The sequence below is a fragment of the Mycetomoellerius zeteki genome, unplaced genomic scaffold (assembly GCF_001594055.1).
Source record: "Mycetomoellerius zeteki isolate Tzet28-1 unplaced genomic scaffold, Tzet1.0 scaffold106, whole genome shotgun sequence".
NCBI classification, from domain to species: Eukaryota; Metazoa; Arthropoda; class Insecta; order Hymenoptera; family Formicidae; genus Mycetomoellerius; species Mycetomoellerius zeteki.
The window spans coordinates 2,635,638-2,656,252 of record NW_017255975.1 but is presented as its reverse complement, the minus strand read 5'-3'; the positions used below and the strand labels follow the sequence as shown (position 1 = coordinate 2,656,252).

The following is a 20,615-nucleotide window of genomic DNA, read 5'->3' as shown; positions in this document are numbered from 1 at the left end:
AACTCTCAGTTATCCCATGTGTGTGATAAATATCTCGAGGTTACACATTAATATTTCTATGTGTACTTAATTATGCAGATTATGCATTAATGCAATTATGCATTATTTGGTTATATGATAAAATAATTTGCGTAATTAATTTTATATATTATATCTTACGCAATTCTTGCAATATTGAAATGCTACATTATTATTATATATTGTGGCAGTCAACGATTATTATAATATAAATACAAAAATAATCTTTTATATATGTTTATATCGTGCAATTAGGAAATCTATAAGAAATTATTCTTATAAAAAAATCATCACTTCTTTTTTATAAAACATTATATGACGATCCACTATTTTAATGCAACATATATACATAGCTTATTAATAAAGAAATTATATATACATATATCAATGTGTTTGCAGTCTTAACGTAGTAAAAAATTGATATATAAAATAATTTACAGGGTCGTTGTAAGAAAAGATTTTAAAGATAAATATAATGTATGTAATAATTAAAAAATCTTTCAGTACGAATCCTCGTCCTCTTCTTCGATGGGAATATCTTCTCGATGCTGTTTCGGATTCCATCTACGCCAGAGTAATTCTCTCACTGTGAATTCGGAAAGTATTTCGGGACTAGTCGTGTTGATATCTCGAGATACCGACGACGGCCATAAAACTTGGGCGAAAAGAATTTCCTGTTATTCGCACGAACATAAAATAAATTAAAAATTTCGTAGAAAATTAGAACTAACTTTCTCTAAATCCATCACATATATAGATAAATGCAAGTTTACCTTAGCAGCAGTTTCGGACAGTCTTTCAAATCCAAATAAATTATTCCACGTTATGGATCGCGAGGACATAGTAGGATCTATAACTAAAGAGTCTGCATCTGCTACTTCTATTATAACGATGTAAGAAGCGTGATAAAATGGTGGTCCCTCTTTATACAGCACTGAAACAAAAGTATTTCAAATAAAATAATGATAACGTAAAAAGAAGAAAAATATTTTCAATATTATGAAAAGGAAAAAAAAGAAAAAAAGATTTAAGAGAAAGGAATTTAAAAAATAACAAAATACTGTCAATATAAACAAAAATTATAAATAATACAAAAGCATCTTTTATAATACATTTTCAAAGAACAAATAATGAAAAAAGTACTAACAGAAGTCACCACCATATTTTAAGCCAGGTTTGACAACCCAACCTTTGCTCCTATAATAATGGTAAACTACATATTTCTGTATAAAATCTGGCTTTTCCTTGCAAAAGTATAACCATGTACTGTTGATGTCCAGCAAACTACCGTCGAAGTGAATCAGTTGCAAGCAACCTAATCCAAAAAGGAGAAAAAAGGTCTCTTCGAAAGTGAGATGCAGAGCCTCTCGAATAGGAAAACCCTCGTTCTCGATTCTCGGTTTAACATTTTTCAAATAATTCTCAGTGTCTGAGTCGCTATCTGGCAATACTAATAATTTTCCATGTTGATTGTCATCCTCATTCATGCAATCGCTTTTAAAATCGTTATACAATTTCCAGTGATCTTCTTCCTCTAGTCTGTCTTCTGAGCTGTTCTTATCATCATGAGTGCTTGATGAACTTTCAACGTTATCACATTGAATCGAGTCCCTATTAATAATGACACATATGTCATCTTCCTCTGCGGAATCTAGAGTAACTTCATCGATCTCTGTGTTCTTCGTGTCCATCTCATTTCTCTGCTTGCTCCCGTTTTCAATAGAATTTGATGGAATTTCAATGATGTCGCCAATGTTCTCTTCATTCGGGATATTTCTTTCCTCGTATTGAGCAATTGCTTTATCATCTGCAATTACATAACAAATTTTCACTATATTTCAATATCACCTTATATTTTGTTATCTTATTTTATAGATATTATTTTATAAGGTGTTATTTTCGTTCATAATACTTTGAAATGAAATATATTGTATATATCACAAAATATTTATTACACACCTTTGTATTCGGTAGAGTTCAATTCTTGGACTTCCTTGAGCCATTTTTGTCTGCAAAGCCACTGTCTGTTCCGAACAACTGGCAGTGCTCCGTACCTTGCTTTGCCAAATGATGGATAACTACGTGACAACGATCCTTTACCAAAAAATCCCTACAAACACAAATATTCATTCTGTTGTTCGTAGGAAAAATTACTCTGATAAAATTTAACTTTACCATAGAATGTACTGCTGTCATTTCTTCAGGTTCAATTATACAAGATCCTACATCTGTGAGATGTGCAGTATACATTGGCCATTCTTGTGTTTCATTCAATAGGATGGGAAATGGCAATCGTGGCTTTAATTTTGTTCTTTTCCTCTTTGGTTCTCGCAGATCCATATTTTAACTACAAGCGGATAACATAAAGTTTTGGAAAAGTATTAGTTACATCCGAGATTACATCATTCAAACATTTTGTAAGATATCTGCTGAAGAGTTATAAATTTTTGTATTGTTATTAATTATTAACAAAAATTAATAAACAAATACATTGACTAACAATTCACAACTAATTCCAATATAATGAAATATAAAATAATTTCCGAAATTAAATTATTAAGACTGTAACTTAGAGCTTAATCTTTGGTTATAAAAATAAATAGATTTCAATGCTAAATAATTAATGACTCTTTTAAAAGATTTTCTCTCTTCATAAGGATGTAACAATTAACTTTATATAAAAGTTATAATGATTAATTTCATATAAAAGATATATAACAATAACCTACATGAAAATAAAAATTGATTTCTTTATACAAAAATTATTTTATGTATTATATGTGAAACATATATCTTAAATATGATATAAAACCAAAAAAAAAGGAAAATACATTTTCATGTTTATACTATTCATTACTGTTATTGAAAGAAAAGACTTACTCTTTCAAATAACAGCTGATGCCTTATTGCCTTTAGATTGAGGAATAGGATTTAGAGGTTAAGTTAAGAGTAAACACGTGCCGACATCTAAGGCTTATTTTTTATTGCTGCCAATTGCTGCACTACAGTGCACTTTCCTTTTCGCTAATAGCGTTTTCGGCCCGATCGGGTTTGCACCAACCCGGGTTGGATTAATTTTTCCTATTGGTTGATGTTACACGCTCTATCAATAGGAGAGCACAAAACGCCATTAATCCCAGGTTGGTGCAAATCTGGCCGGGCCAAAAACGCTGTAAGTTCTTTTTTTAAACAAAAGTTATAAATTAGTTCAATTATAAAAAAAAAAACAGACCTTTACTTAATTTTCATCAATTTTCATCATTACATTTAAATATCAGAACATTATTCAACTATTTAATCATATAATATTACACCCTGTATAAATCTGTATAAAAAATTATATCTCTATAATGTGATCATTTATTAATTATTTATAATTATAAATGGAAATTATTTATGTATTGGAGCCTCTCTGATCAGACATAATCAGATATATTCTGAATCTCTACATTATTGTGAAAGTATATAAAAAATATATATTTCGCAGATAAAATCCGATTATAACTGATCAGAATATAAGAGGATCTCAGTGGCCTATATTCTCGATTGCACACATCACTCACATCAGTCGGTGCATAGTAATTTTTTACTGCTTTACTGATGTTTTGTATTAAATTGGCTAATTAGCGATGTGTGCAAAATGTGCACAATAAAAGCTTTCCCAGTTTTATTGAGCTTGTTGAAACAAAACTCGAGAAAAATAAATCTTTCCTCTATCCTCTCTTCCTCTTTTTACCTTCCTCTTTCTCTCTCTCTCTCTCTCTCTCTCTCTCTCTCTCTCTCTCTCTCTCTCTCGTTTCAAGTCACAAAATATAATTTTAAATGCATTCTTTAAGTCTTTGAAAAAAATGCACTATCAAATCGGTCCTTCATCTATGTATGTGATTTTCAGCGATTCTCAGCATTTCATGCACGTTCACTATCTTTTCCCGTACTTTCCCCAGCTGCTTGCCCCGCTGTTGTTCAACGCGATCAATCTTCAACCAGTCTTCATAAGATACAATCTGGACTGAGTTCTTATTGCACAACTCATAGCATAATTCGCGTCTGGCGTCGCCTGCTTTCGGATTAGAAGGCAAGTCATTGTATATTAATCTAGCAACTTGGAAAGCATTTCTCATAGTCGTTAAAATGACCCCAGTTGGACCAGTTCCTGCCCATCCTGCGACATAGAGAGGTGCTCGCTCACCGTTTCTCCCTTCGATCTTACCGTTGATGTTCTCCAAGCATCCCATCTTTGCATTATATGATATATTCTTATATATTTGCTCGGTTTTATAACCGATACTGCGTAGAGCCAGACCGCATGGGATCTCTTCGAATTCGTCAGTTGTCTCGGCTATCTGATTTTGTATCGTCTCTCCTCGTAACTGATTGATAACAAATTTGATGCTCTGTAATTCTTTACTGCCATGAAACTCGACGGGACTGCGTAGGAAGATCTGATGTAGTTCTTTTGCGTGCACCAAGTCATTCTTGGATTCTTCTAAAGACTTCAGCATGAGTTCCGTTAATCGTTTCCGGGGTCTGTCTAAAGTCGGTACAATTGTCTGTACGTTTTCGAAGTCTTGCTGTCGCCAAAAAGTTTTACAATCTTGCAGCTTCAGAATTTCCCGCAGTTCTGCGGTTGTAAATGCAGCCTGCAAAGGTCCTCTTCGTCCAACCATGGTGACTTTTCGCACTCTACTGCGACTTAAAGCTTCCAAGGCGTACGATGTGATATCTGTATTCTAAAATAATCAAGAGAGATTTCAATTCACACAAAATTAAAAAATATTTTTTAAATCATAATTTAATCTTTAGAATTCTTATGTTATTTTGCCGATATCCACATTCCTTTCTGATAAAAAATTCTTAATTTAAAATTAAACGCTAGTTAGAGATTTAGGTATCACCTTGAGTTTGTCGACCGGTGTCAAAAGAATCCTCGCGACATCTATGGCTACATTGCCTTGACCTATGATAACTGCTTCTTCTACATCTAAGTTAATTTTCAGACCTTTATCATCTGGCAGTCCATTGTACCAACCAACAAAATGTCGGGCTGATATTACATTGTTTAAATGTTCACCAGGTACATTGAGAAATCGATCTTCCTGAGCGCCATAAGCCTGGAATAAAAATCAAAAAGTAATTATTAATTACAAAGATTCAGCATACACTAATACTAATTAGAATAAACAATTAGATTTTGAATTGATATAATGATTACTTGACACTTATTAAAAAATTAATAATTGTAATACTCTTATTTAATTTAAATTATTATATATAATAAATAAAAATATGAAAATGTAAAATATAGTTACAAAAATTTATAATATGTTCAAAAGTACTTAAATAAATTTAATTGCTGATTATAAAAGTTAATCCTTTTTCATTGTGATTTACAATATATATATTAAAACATTATATTTAAAATAAACAAAGCTATTTATATCTCACAAATAAGGTGATGAATTCAAGAAATAAAAGTGTTAATTACCTGAGTTAAGTGACAATTAGAGTTAAGTAATAATTCATTTTGAATATCAAACATACCAATAACACAGCATCGTACAAATTTCGCAGGTAGTCGACATCAATATTGACGCCAAGTCTAACATTGCCCAGGAATTCAACACGTGGATTGGTTGCGATTTTGTGAAATGTATTGAGGACGTTCTTCACATCCTGATGATCTGGAGCAACCCCATAGCGTATTAAACCAAAGGGAACTGGTTGTTTATCCAGAATGGTGATTATTGAGTTGCTTGAATCCTGTTAATCAATTTCATACAAATTTTACTTTCATTTCCTTATTCTATATAGGATATTTATAAGAATTATTTAATAGACAATTCTTATATACATACAAAATACTTATACTATTCTATTTATTACATTCAAAATACTTATAGTATTATATGGAATATGCATGTATCTTATTAATTATAATTAATCTATTTTGTATATGTGTATTATATACACATTTTATTACCCTCAGTAACTGCTGAGCTGCATAGAAGCCCGCTGGACCTGCACCAACGATGCATACCTGAGGTACGGATTGTTGTGCTACAGTACATAATAAACGAGTACAACTCTTGAGAATGTTGTATCTCATCTTTATATATGGCAATGTTGATTTAAAACTGAGTTTTACTGTTATGATACGTTTCGAAAAAATCGTCGAGCTCTCGGACGCTGTTCTGTTATTAGAATTAGAACAATCCGTGAAAATTTTAGTCCAGCAAAATCTTAATCACTGTTCTATGTAGTAAATTGCAAAATATCGGTTATTCCTCTTCCTATAAAACAAGCAAATACAATGGATCTGAAATATTTATTAGTCCGTGTTATTTGCTGTTCGATTACAGTATTGTATAAAATTATCAGAAAATAAAAATTGAACGAGTCGGGAGCATGTCTCCGACTTTGAGGTTAGTTCTAATTTCTGCAAAGTGCGCACATGGCATTGGACGCGTCAAGTCAACAAAATGGCTAGTTAACAAAGGCCTTTGGAACGCACCCCTGCAGGCCAAATGAACTCGATTGGTTGTTAGTAGGGGCTGCATAAAGTCACTAGATTAATCTAGTGACTTTAGGGCTGCACAGAATCTGGAGACACGCATGGGTGCATTCCAAAACTCGACTCTATCAGCTCCGAGTATCTTTTATCCTTGTTCAACTGTCTTCAACATTCGGTGAAGAACAAAGATAAAAGATACTCGGAGTTGATAGAGTCGAGTATTGAAACGCACCCCATGGTATAAAGACAAGGGTATGCTCTTGCGCATCGTAACGCCAGACAACCAATGAGAATTGCAGCCAGACTACGTCATCATTACGCGGCAAATTCAAATGGTTAAAAATGAAGTAAATCATGGTAGCGTCAATACATTAAGATAAGTGAATTTTATGAGAATGATGAGTGATAAGTATAAATTTGTGATGTCACAATTCGTTTATAACATTGTATTCAACAATACTAATGATTTTTACCATAATCCATTTACTTCATTCCTGCATACTTCACCCCACTTTGCAGCAATTTTTTCGTCTTTTGGAAATCTAAAAAATTTTACCGTTTTCCCTTTCATTTTTCGGTAACTTTTTTGCACCCTTTCACTGCACAAGCACTCATTGCAGCCAAAATTTTTATTCAAACGATAAGTAATAACTGTTTTCGCGAGAAAACAGAATTTCCACAATGTCACGCGTAGTCATATTTTAGTCGGCCGAAGTGATCCGAATTTTGATATGAAATTATTGAGATAGTTATCTTGAACGTGCTGTTATAAATATATTAATGACTTTTTATCGCGATATTATTAAATTTTATATTCGCAAATTAATAATTAATAATAAATACGATCTAATTATTGTTAGTATTTCATTCCGCTTTTCTCAATATTTCATTAAAGTTTAGAAAAATTTGTATTATTATATGTATTTTTGACGTTTTCATATAATCCCGCATTAATAAATTTTTAATTACTTTAATAAATTTTGTTAATTACGCTCCTATAATATAATTTTTATTATATTTCGAACAGCATTTATAATTGTACATTGTATTGTAAACAATTATTATTGTATTACTGAATGTATAAAGGATTACAATAAAAGATAATATTAAAAAAGTTATGCAATATGATTTTATCGTATTTCGCTAATCATAATTAGCGAAAAATACAATAAAATAATTAAATAGAAAAATAAAAAATAAATTTAAAATATACTTACTGCAAAAGTGGACTACTAAATTTATTTGTAGCCCATTTTTACGAATGAGTATATTTACAAAGAAAAGGGGACCGCCGATAAAATCGGCGGGAGTGATGGAGGGCCTCTAGCTCGTTTTTGCTAAATTAAACCTTAAATTAACGATACATGATCGGAAAAGTTTGAAGTGTATTCTAATGTTGCATAATTACTTTTAAACAAAAATACATGAAAACAAGAGTATCCAATTGAAATAAAAAAATTTTTAACGTAAAAAAACTTGGCATCACTAGCAAACTTGACTTGATCTAGCGGCGCCAAGTTTTTTTACAATACAAATTTTTTAACTCAACAAAATTAATTTATTAATATTAGAATAATTTTTTCGGTCTTTTGTAATTTTTTTAAAATTGAATACTGCGGGTGTGTTACCCGCCGATAATATCGTGGCTACGTAGTTGATGTTTTATGCACATGGAAGCGCTAATAGTTTCATCCAAAATGCAGATCCGACAGTTGTTGCAGACACGTCTATTTTTCTATCCTTCGCATTTTAAATAATATAGATGATCTTTTGTTATAATCTGAAAGAATTATCGCGTGTGCTTTTTTTCTGTTTGGCAAGTTTTGTGATCGTCGTTTCGATAGTCGTGTTTCGAATAAGAAACAAATGTATTCGCGAACGATTCTTTTATCATAGAAGTCAGCCACTCATAAGAATTTGACACAAGATGGCGACGCTTGTTATGTTTTGTGAATTATGGTACAGTTTGAAGCACCGGATTTGTCTGAAACGATCGTTTCGAAAGTGTTTCTTTGACGGAAAAACAGTGTTACTTTGTGCTTTGGAATTTCCTGGGAATGAGAATAGTGTCAGTGGAAGATATGTCATCATTATCTGATTAGCACAGTTCATTATAATGAGTTATCTGTTATGTAAACATGGTATGTGAGGATATATTAGAAGGCTCTAATATTGCTTTAATAACTTGTGCTAATACTAGAATATCCCTTAATAACTGCAGTCATCGTATGAATTAAAATTAAACGCGAATTTGTACTTGCCAGAATAAAAGAATCGAAATGTTGCAGAATAGAATAAAACACTTTGTATTGTCTATGTAATTCCATAATTACTTATGATGAAAAAACATATATTATTTTATTGATTAGCTGTTTATTTATATTTCATCTTATATGCTATTATATTATCTTAAATTATTTTATTACTTACTCTATTTATCAAATAAAGTAATATATTAGTTGCTTTCCATTTTCACAAAAGTGATACTTATGTTAGTGATATTTAAAATTATATTTTGTTGGATAATAATGTTACTACTTGCTTACTTTGATGACAAAGTTATCATGTAATAATACAGGTTTATTATTACTTTTGATATGAGTTAATAAGACTCAGTAAAGCACATAGTCTCTCAAGATTATAGATAAAAACTCAGTTTGATCTTATTTGTCAGAATGAAAAGAAATGTGGATTCATATATTTGAGTTATGACGTTATTATTGAGAAAGCAACTATTATGATATTATGTTAATTAAGTACATGCTTTCTAAAATTTTTTTTGGAAGATACTGAATCCAAGGGTAACAAAAAAATTGTAAACACAAATATATCTTTTTTTCAACGTGTATTTCTGCACTTTCTCACGTCTTGCAATCGATTTAGCTTATGTACATGTGGCGATACGGTGACAATAATGTAATTTTATGGAACATGATTTGCAGGAGGATTGTTCTCTTGCGATTGCGTCTTCCCCTTCCCTTCTGCCAACGATTGACTTTCTGCAGTCGACTTCCCGCGACGAATGCATGCGCTGCAGTTTTCATCGCCGGTGAGTGCAATGCTTGCATGTAAACGCTTCTATTTCCTGTAGCCCAGCTTGCGTAGGGCCTTCAGGTCCACGTCACCGTAATAGTCTTGGCTGAGAAATGCATGAAAATATTCCGTGTGATTTGATCGTAACGTATGATTACTTTAAGATTCACCGTCTTTGAAGTACGATTTAAATAATAATTTTTTATGTGAGTCTTTCTCGTGAAACTATACATTGATTTTGTTATTTTTTATTTGATCTGAGTAATTCCAGAAGTCGCAGAATTAATCATCATATTATATAAAAAAAAACCTAACTTCGCAAAAAGAAAGAAAACTAATAATGGTTTTAATTAATTTTAGCTAATTTGATTGACGTTCCTAATTTTCCGCTTCCTGCAATATCGGGCGTGATCTTGTAAATTTTAATTTGCAATTATATTTTTTTTTTATTGAAGCAAATAAGAAAAATTCGTAATTCGTCAAAGTTGAAATACAATATATACATGAGACATTATATACATCTGATACAAACAAGGTTCTTTCATGAAATATAATATATATTTCCTTCAAACGACGCTTCAATTATAATCAAAGTTAATTCGATATATACAGATTCGACACATGCCAATTTTTAAGCTTAAGTTAAGATTTTCAGGCTGCGATTGATATATTTATATTACGTTACAATTAAATTATGTACATCATTAGGTAATAGTTTCATGCAATAGGTGACTACACAGAGAATGTGCTAAGAAACTATTAAATATATTAAAAATTACAAATGGAGAAATGTGTCAATGATCGATAAAGGTGGATTAGGAAATACAGGGATTTATAGGGTAAATAGATAGAAAAATTGCTTATATTCTCACCACACATTTAATATCAAACGTGGCTATCTAATTTTTTTTTTATACATATACATAATGCAGCATTAGCATTAAATAAATAGCTTTTAGAAATCTGTGTGTGCAATTTTAATATTAATATAATTAGATCTTAGAATCAAATCGTTTTAATATTACAAACGGGGTCACGGAATTATATATTATAATTATATGTTATAAATAAAATTTTAACATTAACATTAAATATGCGGTGAAAATACAAGTCGAAGTCTTCCAAGAATTTTTTCTTTTTTATTGAATGAAGTTTTCGTCTTATTTAAAGATACACGACAAACCAGCCGATTTTGCTTACTAAGTAGTTATTAGAGTCGAAAAGATTTCTGAATTGTATAGATCACATATATGGATCACATCGTGGATTGTTAACTACGCGAATCTGATAGATTTCGATGTCATGCGCGATGTAAATGATATTTTTCCACTTTTTTTTTATTATTCCGTGTCTCATTCAGGAATTAAAATCTGTGTAATTTCGTTAAATTTAGTTTTTTTAATTGTCTTACTTCTCTATCGAGAACAATTTTTACAAAATTCATGCATGTGTTCTGCAACAATAATAATTTTCAGGAAACACATTTTATCGATCATCTTTGTAATTATATATATTATTTAAAGAAGAATTAATACTATGTACATTAATTAAAATAAATCAGTAAATGACAAGATGATCGTAAAAATAATTAAAATATAATATTCATATATTTTTAGAAAATTTACAATTTTGCAAAAATGATCCCCTCAATTGTCGCGTTTTTGTTACTGCGAAATTAGAAGATTTCAATTCCTATTCTCATTTTAACGAAAAAAAGGGAAAAAAGACAGGAGAAAGATAGGTAGGATATTAGAAATAGTTCAGAGTGTAAATAGCAGATAGATTAGAAACAGTTAAGAGAGGATTAATTTTTTATTTATTAAAAGAGAAATTGATTAAAAGAAATCGCCGATGAGGCGTCACAATTTACATAAATTTTGTGGAACATCAATCTTTTGAGCATTTATCAGGAAATTTTCCGAGAAATTTTATGCTATATCAATGTTAATTATTATCAATTAAACATTGTATCAGCAACAATGAAAAATTTAAATTTAATTTTGTTAAACCTAAGGGGAATTCTTAAATATTATAAACTATAATTAATTCTGTGCACATTAGAAAATTATAACAGAATAATTATATTAATTTTGAGACATTTTGTCAGTTTTTCAAAAATTTGTTCTGATAAAAATTACATTAGATTTTTAATAGCGATCACTCGTATTACTATATTGCAAAATGTGATATACAAGTGAATAAAGAATTTTAGTGAATTCTCGAGTAATTACTCGTCACACTAATTAATCGTGTATGTGTTCCCTTCTATAATTATAGAAAAAGAAACTATAGGACAATTATATGATGACGCGTAATTAGGGCGACGAGAGAGAATTTCACAAAAATATTTATAACAGCTCGATCGCGCATTTCTTGTCCTCTCAGAATCTCGCGGGATTTGCTTTGAGATTTCGCTTCGAGATCGATCCTCGTGGGCCGCTGTTTACTTCTTCTCCGGAGAAATCTTTATGTAATCGGGGCTGCATTTTTTCAATTGTGTATGTGTATGCGAATGTATGTTTATGCGTGATAAAAGAAGGAAAGAAAAAAAGAAGTGAAAAATATAGAAGAAATAAGAAGAGGATATGAAACAGTAACAGAAATAGAGAAAGAGAACCAGAGATAAAAAGAACAGGAAGGAAGAAATTGACTTTTATATAATTTATTATATCATAAAATCGATATAAATTTAAATAAATCAAAGAGGTAGAGTATTATATAGAAGGTACAGAAGATATAAGAGGATTTCAATAAGTCAATATTTTTATTATTGAATCATAGAGGATTAAAATAAAATTATAAACTTAAAGAAAAATTAAATTTTTTATTTAGGACACGTTTAATATTTTATGTTATATTAAAAATGGAGCACAATTTTTTTTCTGAATTTTTAAACTATAAAATATATAAATATATGACTCTCAGAATTATATATTATAATAAAAGATCACTATTCTTTATAAAAAAGAGTGCTTAATTTATAATCTAGATTTCGCACTAATAACTTGCGTTAAACAATAGAATTCGATAAAATTAAATGGTAATAACAGAGAGAGAGAGAGAGAGAGAGAGAGAGAGAGAGAGAGAGAGAGAAGGGGGGAGGGAGATGTATAAAGAGAAAAGAGAAATAGAAAGAAAAAAAGAAACAGAAAAAGAAAAAAAGGAAAAGAGGGTGTGAAAAAGTGAAGGGATGGAAGGAGAAAGAGCGAAATAAATCAGGATTTATTCCTGGATGGGTGAGGGCCTCGTGGGCCCTCCTACTGTTGTGGGCCTAGGTTTGAGGGCCTGGTTCGGCTTTCTGGGCTCACTCTGGATACCTGCTCTTCCGGATGCTCTTCAGATCCAGGTCACCATAGTAATCCTCACTGTGGAGCAAAACCGAGAAAAACCCGGGGGTCAGGACATGCTCGGTGCGCACTACTGCGTACTGTTACTGCGTGCGCTTGCCGTTATTTTGCGGACGAGATGCACATGCGTATACACATAGGGTAGCCATTCTTGCAAGTAGTCATGAAAATTTGCAAACGAGTGTCTTAGAATTATCGTCTTTTCTTTCCTTTTTAAAATATTACGTAGCAAGAAAAATCTTTTCTTGTCGTCTTGTTTAGGTGTATGTACACATGTGCAAATTTTCATGATTAAATATTTAGCACTTCGATTTGTCGCGTAGATTGCCAGATTAGAGTCATATTGATATTGATTCTAATTTCAATTTAATATATATATTCTTTAAATAAATATAAATAAAAAATTATATATATATATATAGAAAGAAATAATTTTAATATATTTTTTCTGGGCAATCTATAATGGGGGCTGCTAATATTATAATACGATATTAGAACACTGAGATAGTTAACATATACGTTAGCCACATGTTAGAAGATCATTGAGAAATATAAATATTAATATTAGTATTAATTAAATCATTATATGAACAATTGTTTGCTAATTTACGATTAAGCACTCAATATTTGAGAAAAGATCAACTTTCACAGATAGAAATTACTTCATGATGCGACTTTTCAATTTTTAAATGCACGATTTGTTGCATCAAATTTCCATTATTATTTTTTACAGTAGTTACGTAAAACGTCATTAACTATCGCGAAAGTATGTTGTAACGCAAATATCTTCTTAATTACATTATCCGCGAATGCAATTTCTTCTCGAAAGTCGTCTTAAACACGACTTCATTCAAGATAGCTCGATGTTCTCATCAGATGACTATAATTACTGAGATAATCGAATTTGAACATTTTTATAACGCGCCTACAATTATTTGTTACACAATGCATCGTTAACGCCATTTTCGCACTTTTGTAACATACATTTCTCCGCAGATTGCTCTATTAATTTTATAGTCATTTAATTCAGTCTTTGTTTTGACATAAAAACAATATGGTAGAAAATTTTTTACGAGATTTAAAAGTACAAAAAGTTGATCGATTAAAAACTTAGAAATGGAAATATTAGAACAGAAAAATTCAAATAAGTTAAAAAAAAAATTTAAGAAATCCTTCATTGTACTCAAGAAAATTCTTTTTCGCATTTTACATATGTTTACAGAAAGAAACGTATCTGAAGTATTTAAAAATTTAGTTAGATACATATTTCAGAATAATTTTATCGAACCATTAAAATAATTATGTAGGACGTTTAAACTATTTGCTAGAATGTCAAAACTTTTTGTCACATTGCTCATCTTGAGATTTACGTTATTATTATTTGATAATCCAACAAAATTACTTTCAAATGTATCTAACTAAATTTTTAAATAAAATTTTAACGAAATCGTTTTTTCTGTGTATTTTAACTTTTTTTTTTTAAATTTTTACATTAATCAATTTATGATTATTTTTTTGCATTGAGCTTTGCTCTTACGATTCTTATAGCGATCGTATAAATTTTTAAGCAGATGAGACCTTGAATTTTCTGATTCTTCTGATTGTCATTCATTAATATTCATAACGGCGCGAAATTGAAAGTAAAGAATATTCTGATAGATATATTCATCCATTTATGACACATTTGACTGCGTGGTCTTAGATTAGAATTCAAATGATACCATATAATAATCATTTTGAAAATCGACTATGCTCTTGCCCAAGAATGAATTAAATAATTTATAAAAAAAGAGAAAGATCGTTTAAAAATGGAGTAAGCAATACCATTCTAACATTCTTCTAAAATTCTATCTTCTATCCCATTTAATATCTTAAAAACTGTTTTCTTTCCATTTTTTCAAAATTTTTTGATCGTTCTGCAATTTCGTAGTTTATTCATTCTTGCACAATTGGAGATATGGTAATTTCGGGACAATTGTATTACGTGTATAAGGCAATACTCACCATCCGGGAACATCCTCGGGGTCCTCGCAAGCGCCACTGCCGTCGGCGTCGCCAATCTTGAAAACTGTGCCAATCGGGCAACCATATTCCCTGGCGATGCCTTCAAGGCATATGTAGTACTTTCTGCAATCCTCCGGATGGGCGTGTCTGCTGAAGCTGCCGGATGCACCGCTCACTTCTCCCGCAGCCGGACACGTGAAACCTCCGGCGACCTCTGCATAATGCAATAAATAGATATGTAATACGAGCGACAGAGAAAGAGAGAAAGGCATCGTATTTCTTCGTAATTGCGATACTGATCAATCTTTGGCAAACGAAAGCAGAATACGAGACATATTTACATATAAGAGGATATAAAATATAAGAGATGAAGAGATATGTTTTAAATTTTAATATAATAGTTGTTTAATTTTTAAAAAGTTAAATATACAATATATATAATGTGATAGAAAAAATGATATAGTTTTTATCTTATTTTTATAGGTAAAAGAGAAAAATAGAGTAGTTAGGAGGAAAAATTGTAAAGTTAACGAGGTGAATAGAAAGGAAGTAGAAGAATTTGTGAGTTATATGTCTCGAAGTAGAGAGGTGAGATCGACTGCACGTTTTATGTCCTATTATCTGCGTCAAATCGCCCGTGACAAATTCTTGCGTGACTGGATCAGAAATCCATTCAAGTTTACATTATAATATTCGATTCGATATCAGTATTAGAGAAGAAATTGAAATATCTATGTTAAAAATAGGAAAAGAAGTGCAACAATAAATATCAAGGGTCTTCCAAAAGAAACTAGGTATGTGAATCTATAGGGACGAACTCTGTATAGATGATGTTATATGATAAAAGAATTATTATCTTTGATGATTTGGATAATATGCTTGATTATGAAATATTATTCTCATTCGACTTCATCTAAATTGTCTTAACTTCTAACATTAATTGTCCTCGGACATTAAGGAATCGGTCGAACGATTTAACTATGCAATTTGCATCTGAACTTAAGTAGAGGATCGTAAAGTGACAGAATTATCAACATTACAAGTAAAAAGTATTCCGAATTTGCTGAACAGAATGTAAAATCCTTTTACAAAATTAAAATACGCCCCAAAAAATTAAGGGTAGTCGATTTAACAAGAAAATTTAAAAAAGTTAAAAAATTGCGATAATACTAAATGTAATTTTTTAACTTTCAATTTTCTCGTTACATTGTCCGGCACTTTTTTGTGCATATTTTAATTGTAAAACGATTTTACAATCTATGTAGCCAATTCGGAGTATTTTTTCATCTGTAATGTTGATACAGTCACTTTAAGATTAAGATAGACTTGTGATCAGCGAGATCGATACCTTCGTTTCTGCATTCGGGCACTTGGTCGGCCCACATGCACACCCTGGCTTCACGGTCATAGGCCAGTCCAGGACTGCACTGATAGCGGGAGGCCTCGCCATTCCAACAGTTCCAGAAAACGTCGCACTTCTTCTCATCAGGGAAAATACCGTAAAGGCGGGCGCAGTGCGGCGTGCTGACAGGCGGTTCGAGCTGCGTGCGTTCGCCGCAGTCTACATTGTGCAGATAATCGCAGTTCTCGGTGAGGAACTTGTTGTCGCTGGCGTCAAATGCCAGACCGTTGCCGCACGTCTTCAGTTCCCCCACGTTGCTATCGCATTTCCAATACTTGTCGCACGATATGTGATGAGGATAGAACCCGAAGTCATCCGGACATTTGAAGGACTCCTGACCGCTCGTTCCTGAAATGATCAAGCAAAAATTGCATGTCGAGTTCGGCGTATTTTCGAGGTTCTTTGTATTAAATTTTGATTAATCGATACTCTAAAGACAAATCGTAGTTTGTATCGTAATTATACTTCTCATAAAGATCAAGATACAATAATAATTCTCTCTTAGAATAAATATGCTTATCTTCGATTGTAGTGTCTACAAATGAAAAAGGAAATGTTGTGTATCGAAAATATATATATACTATATTTTTCTTTAAATTCGCAGGTAAAATACATAAAAGATTATTTTCCTGTATTTCTATCTAGGAAATAAAAACATCCTTTTACTTTCGTATCCATGTTTTGCCACGTCGTTTCTTGGATCGCAGTTAAAAGTGACCCCGCCTTTAGTTCGATAATACCGTTCTCCGTAGAAAATCGCAGGCTAAAATTAACTCCCGGCCATGAAAGAGCCTTCATTCCGGTTTCCTCTTTCCATTCCCCCTTTTAAGCAACATTCGCGAAAAAATAGCGGGCGCAGCAGCAGGAAACATCGATATTACGAGAATAAAATTGGAGGGTAGATAGATAAAGCCCTTTTCGAGAAATATCGCGTATATACCGGTTAATTGTGTTTAATTACGCCTCTTTCTTTTCTATGCGCACACGCGGCATAAGACGCCTGAATAAGTTAAAATGTCTTATGTAAGGAACTGTGCGGGACGGTAACTTTCGCCGGGCGCTTTCACTTTGGGCCCGCGGCCAGGCCCCGGCCGCAGCCGCTCGTGACTGGGCCCTCCCAGCATCCCGTTCACCCGGTTCGCATTGCGAATTCAGTGCGAATCTGTATACGAATGCGTCTGCGTGAAGTTGTGGTCACTTTCGTTTTCCAAGGGACCGGTCTCGCCACCGAAAGCGACTTCGAAATATTCGTCAGCCAGGGGACCGCAGACAAGGCCCCCCCCTCGCCTCGTCCCAGTTTCATTCGACTTGTTTTGTAAAATATGCGGTATTAGGTCGTTATATAATTACTTGTTTAAAATATGTAATAATTATATAAAATACCGATTTAAATGTTAAGATGGTTTGTATGTTAAAAATCGAAATTCTACAATTAGACGAGGATTGATAATACGTTCCATAACATTAAATGAGAAGATGACATCGAGTTGGTTCTGTTATAATAAAGCCATGAAACCCAATATAAATAAAAAAAATGTTCAAAAATATATGTATAAAAAAAATGTAAATTTTTACTGGAAAATTTTTTTTAAATTATTTTTTAATTTCTTTTCCGTTCATTTTCCGTCATATATTTTTTCTCTTTCTCTCTCTTTACTCTCTCTTTCTTTTTCTGTGATATTAGCTAAGATAATTTCATTATAAATGTGTTTTACGTGAGAGTTTAATGTATGATACGTAATAATCAATTACATACTTCAGTTATTAATTATTTCATCACATACATTTACTTGAAATGTAATAAGAGAAAATTTCAGTTTTATGAAAGAACATTTCTAACATATAAGGTTTTAATATAAGTTTCTTCAGTAATATCACGTTTTCACTGAAGGATTACGTACAATTTTCCTCTTAATAATTGTGCGACTTAATTAACCTTTGCATATAGAAATTCTTATTTTTTTATGCTATAGATCTGTAGTAGTTTATATATACATAGTTTATATACAGCAACCAGCTAATTAAATATTGGAATTAAAAAAATTTTTTTTTGCATTAAATTCAGTCTTTTGACACATTTGATTATACTTATAGAAAATTAATATTGAAAATTTGATATTAATTTATATTATCAAGGGAAGCTTTATAAATAATTTTTACCGTGATTAATTATATCCTTGAATTTTTTTTAGCAAAAAAGGAACAAAAAGGAGGGTCAAGATCTAGGCCAAGGTTATGCCGCGATAGCAAGAAAGCGTTGAAAATTTTTTAGACTAGAGGCGATTTTTAATTATTAATTAACTGCTTAATTAACGCGAAGAAACTTTTAGATGCAGTTAAAAAGCTTGCTAAAAAAACATGTTTGCAATTTTAATGTGCAATATATATTTTTTCAAAAGAATTATAATATTATTTAATTCATAAAGAGAATTCCAAATAATTCATTTAAAATATTTTGAGAGATATTGATACAGTTATCTTAGAAAATATGTCTTTATTAGGTTTTGTGAGGAATAGAACTATAATTATAAGCATACAATTATGATTGCGACTTGATTAAATTATTAAATATCTACATAATTGCGTTTTATTTCTTGTATTTTTTTTGTATTTTTAGAAATATATATAAGCAAAAAGTGGACTTATTATCTGTTTAATACAATTATATGAATAAAAAACATTTTTTTATTAAAAAATTTTAATTTGGTACACTTGAAGATATGTTATTTTAGCTTTAAAGGTGGTATTTACATACAACTTTTATATCTTTCAATCTTTTAAGGCTATATAAATTTTTTTGTTTGTTTTTAAAAATATGTATTGATATCGTTAATTTAAATGATAAATTTGATTACAAGGAAATAAAATAATGATAAATTAATAATTAATGAATAATGATTTAAGTTAATGAATTACGATAAAGAGACTAAAAGGAAGAGAGAAAGGAAGGGAGGAAGAAGGAGATAGAAAAAGAGAGAGAGAGATGTCATTCGTAAATCGAAAACTTGCACATGCAACCGCGTGAACATGAATCGAACGATCGTGTTTTCGGAAGAGAGATTAATTCCAAGGATTATTTTTGCGAGTCCTTCGATGCAGCGCAGAACTCGGTCCTGATTATATCCTGCTCTCGACGCACGTAGGGCGCACTGCTCTACTCTACCACACGCGTATGTTTCACACACTAACGATGCAGTCTCCACTTTCTTATTGTTCGATGAGTATCGCGTCTCACTCGCGATCTTCCGTATTTAACCGGCCCATCTTAACTTCACCATCCTTAACTTAATCCCCCCCGATGATGGTTGGTCTGTATTTACGTACCGGCGATCAGTATGGCGGCTATCACGAAGTACGTCCTCATGGTTCAACGAAAAAGTTGAATGTGTGACGCAGAGGCAAACGAAAAATTAACAGAAAAAAAATTCTACAGGCACTTTTAAGGACACCGCCTCCGCTGCGTTGAGAGATAGAACTCTGTGTTTGGGCTCTGTCGTTCACCACCTTTATATAAGTCATTGGTCACGTGTCATAGGTCTCTCTCCTCCTTCTTTTTATGGCTACCACCTCCTCCTTCGGACACTTCGAGAAGAGGTGCACCTCTACTTTTCTCACATTTCTCTGTCTCTCTCCCTCCCTTTCTCTCTCTTTCCTCTCTCTTTTTCTCGTCTCTCACTTTGAGACTTTCTGTCTTTCTTCCCTCTATAATGGTATCCCTCTTTTTCATCTCCCTATTTCTTACTCTTTTCCTCTTTCTCTTTATCATAAGGAAGATTTGTAAAACGAAATATCACAATGAGTATTCGACATATTTTTATTCTCGTCAACTTTAACTATCTTGTTCAAATTCTTGAATGAACGAAATAACGTCGCATAAAAAAAAGTAATAATGATAATCACCAGGCGAACAGATTTTTTAAAATCCGATGAAAAAACATATTTTATATACAATGAAACCATCTGAAATTGAATAAGAACTTATTTTATTTTAAATTTAAACTGAAGTTTCAGAGAATCGAGAGAGAGAGAGAGAGATTCAGAGTTTTTTTTATTTGACGCCCTAGCTGTAATATCGAATCTGTTACTGAAATAAATTCTCGTTTCCTTTCTCCTGGAAATGTCGTTCGAAGTTTCTCGACATCTGTTCTTTCGCTGGTGAATCCTCAAATCGCTGAAATAACTTTCAGTTCTTAATGTCTACGGGTGTATTTATTTTTCCTATCCGCATTATCTGCCGCCAGTTGTGGGACCACTTAGGTTTAAATGCTTAGTTGGTTTTTGCATCGATTATATCAAATAT

The 20,615-nt window shown here is 31.7% G+C and overlaps 3 protein-coding genes across 3 annotated transcripts; all 3 read right to left on the bottom strand.

Annotated features, from left to right (window-relative positions):
• Nucleotides 1–461: 461 nt before the first annotated feature.
• Nucleotides 462–2,953, bottom strand: Tsen2 (tRNA splicing endonuclease subunit 2). The gene is made up of 6 exons (XM_018448640.1): nt 2,899–2,953; nt 2,194–2,365; nt 1,978–2,128; nt 1,166–1,825; nt 792–952; nt 462–692 (listed from the first exon to the last, which is right to left on the bottom strand). Exons 2-6 carry the CDS (start codon nt 2,356–2,358, stop codon nt 519–521), a joined length of 1,311 nt encoding a protein of 436 aa, XP_018304142.1. The 5' UTR covers nt 2,359–2,365; nt 2,899–2,953; the 3' UTR covers nt 462–518.
• Nucleotides 2,954–3,811: 858 nt separating this feature from the next.
• On the bottom strand, nt 3,812–6,518 carry dare (NADPH:adrenodoxin oxidoreductase, mitochondrial). Its single transcript, XM_018448590.1, has 5 exons — nt 6,470–6,518; nt 5,999–6,334; nt 5,560–5,778; nt 4,914–5,129; nt 3,812–4,748 (listed from the first exon to the last, which is right to left on the bottom strand). The coding sequence occupies exons 2-5, from the start codon at nt 6,122–6,124 to the stop codon at nt 3,888–3,890; spliced, it is 1,422 nt and encodes a 473-aa protein (XP_018304092.1). The 5' UTR covers nt 6,125–6,334; nt 6,470–6,518; the 3' UTR covers nt 3,812–3,887.
• A 2,846-nt stretch (nt 6,519–9,364) lies between these two features.
• Nucleotides 9,365–19,809, bottom strand: Gasp (Chitin binding Peritrophin-A domain-containing protein Gasp). Its single transcript, XM_018451503.1, has 4 exons — nt 19,640–19,809; nt 16,262–16,663; nt 14,914–15,127; nt 9,365–9,668 (listed from the first exon to the last, which is right to left on the bottom strand). The coding sequence occupies exons 1-4, from the start codon at nt 19,677–19,679 to the stop codon at nt 9,608–9,610; spliced, it is 717 nt and encodes a 238-aa protein (XP_018307005.1). The 5' UTR covers nt 19,680–19,809; the 3' UTR covers nt 9,365–9,607.
• Between the last annotated feature and the right edge of the window lie 806 nt (nt 19,810–20,615).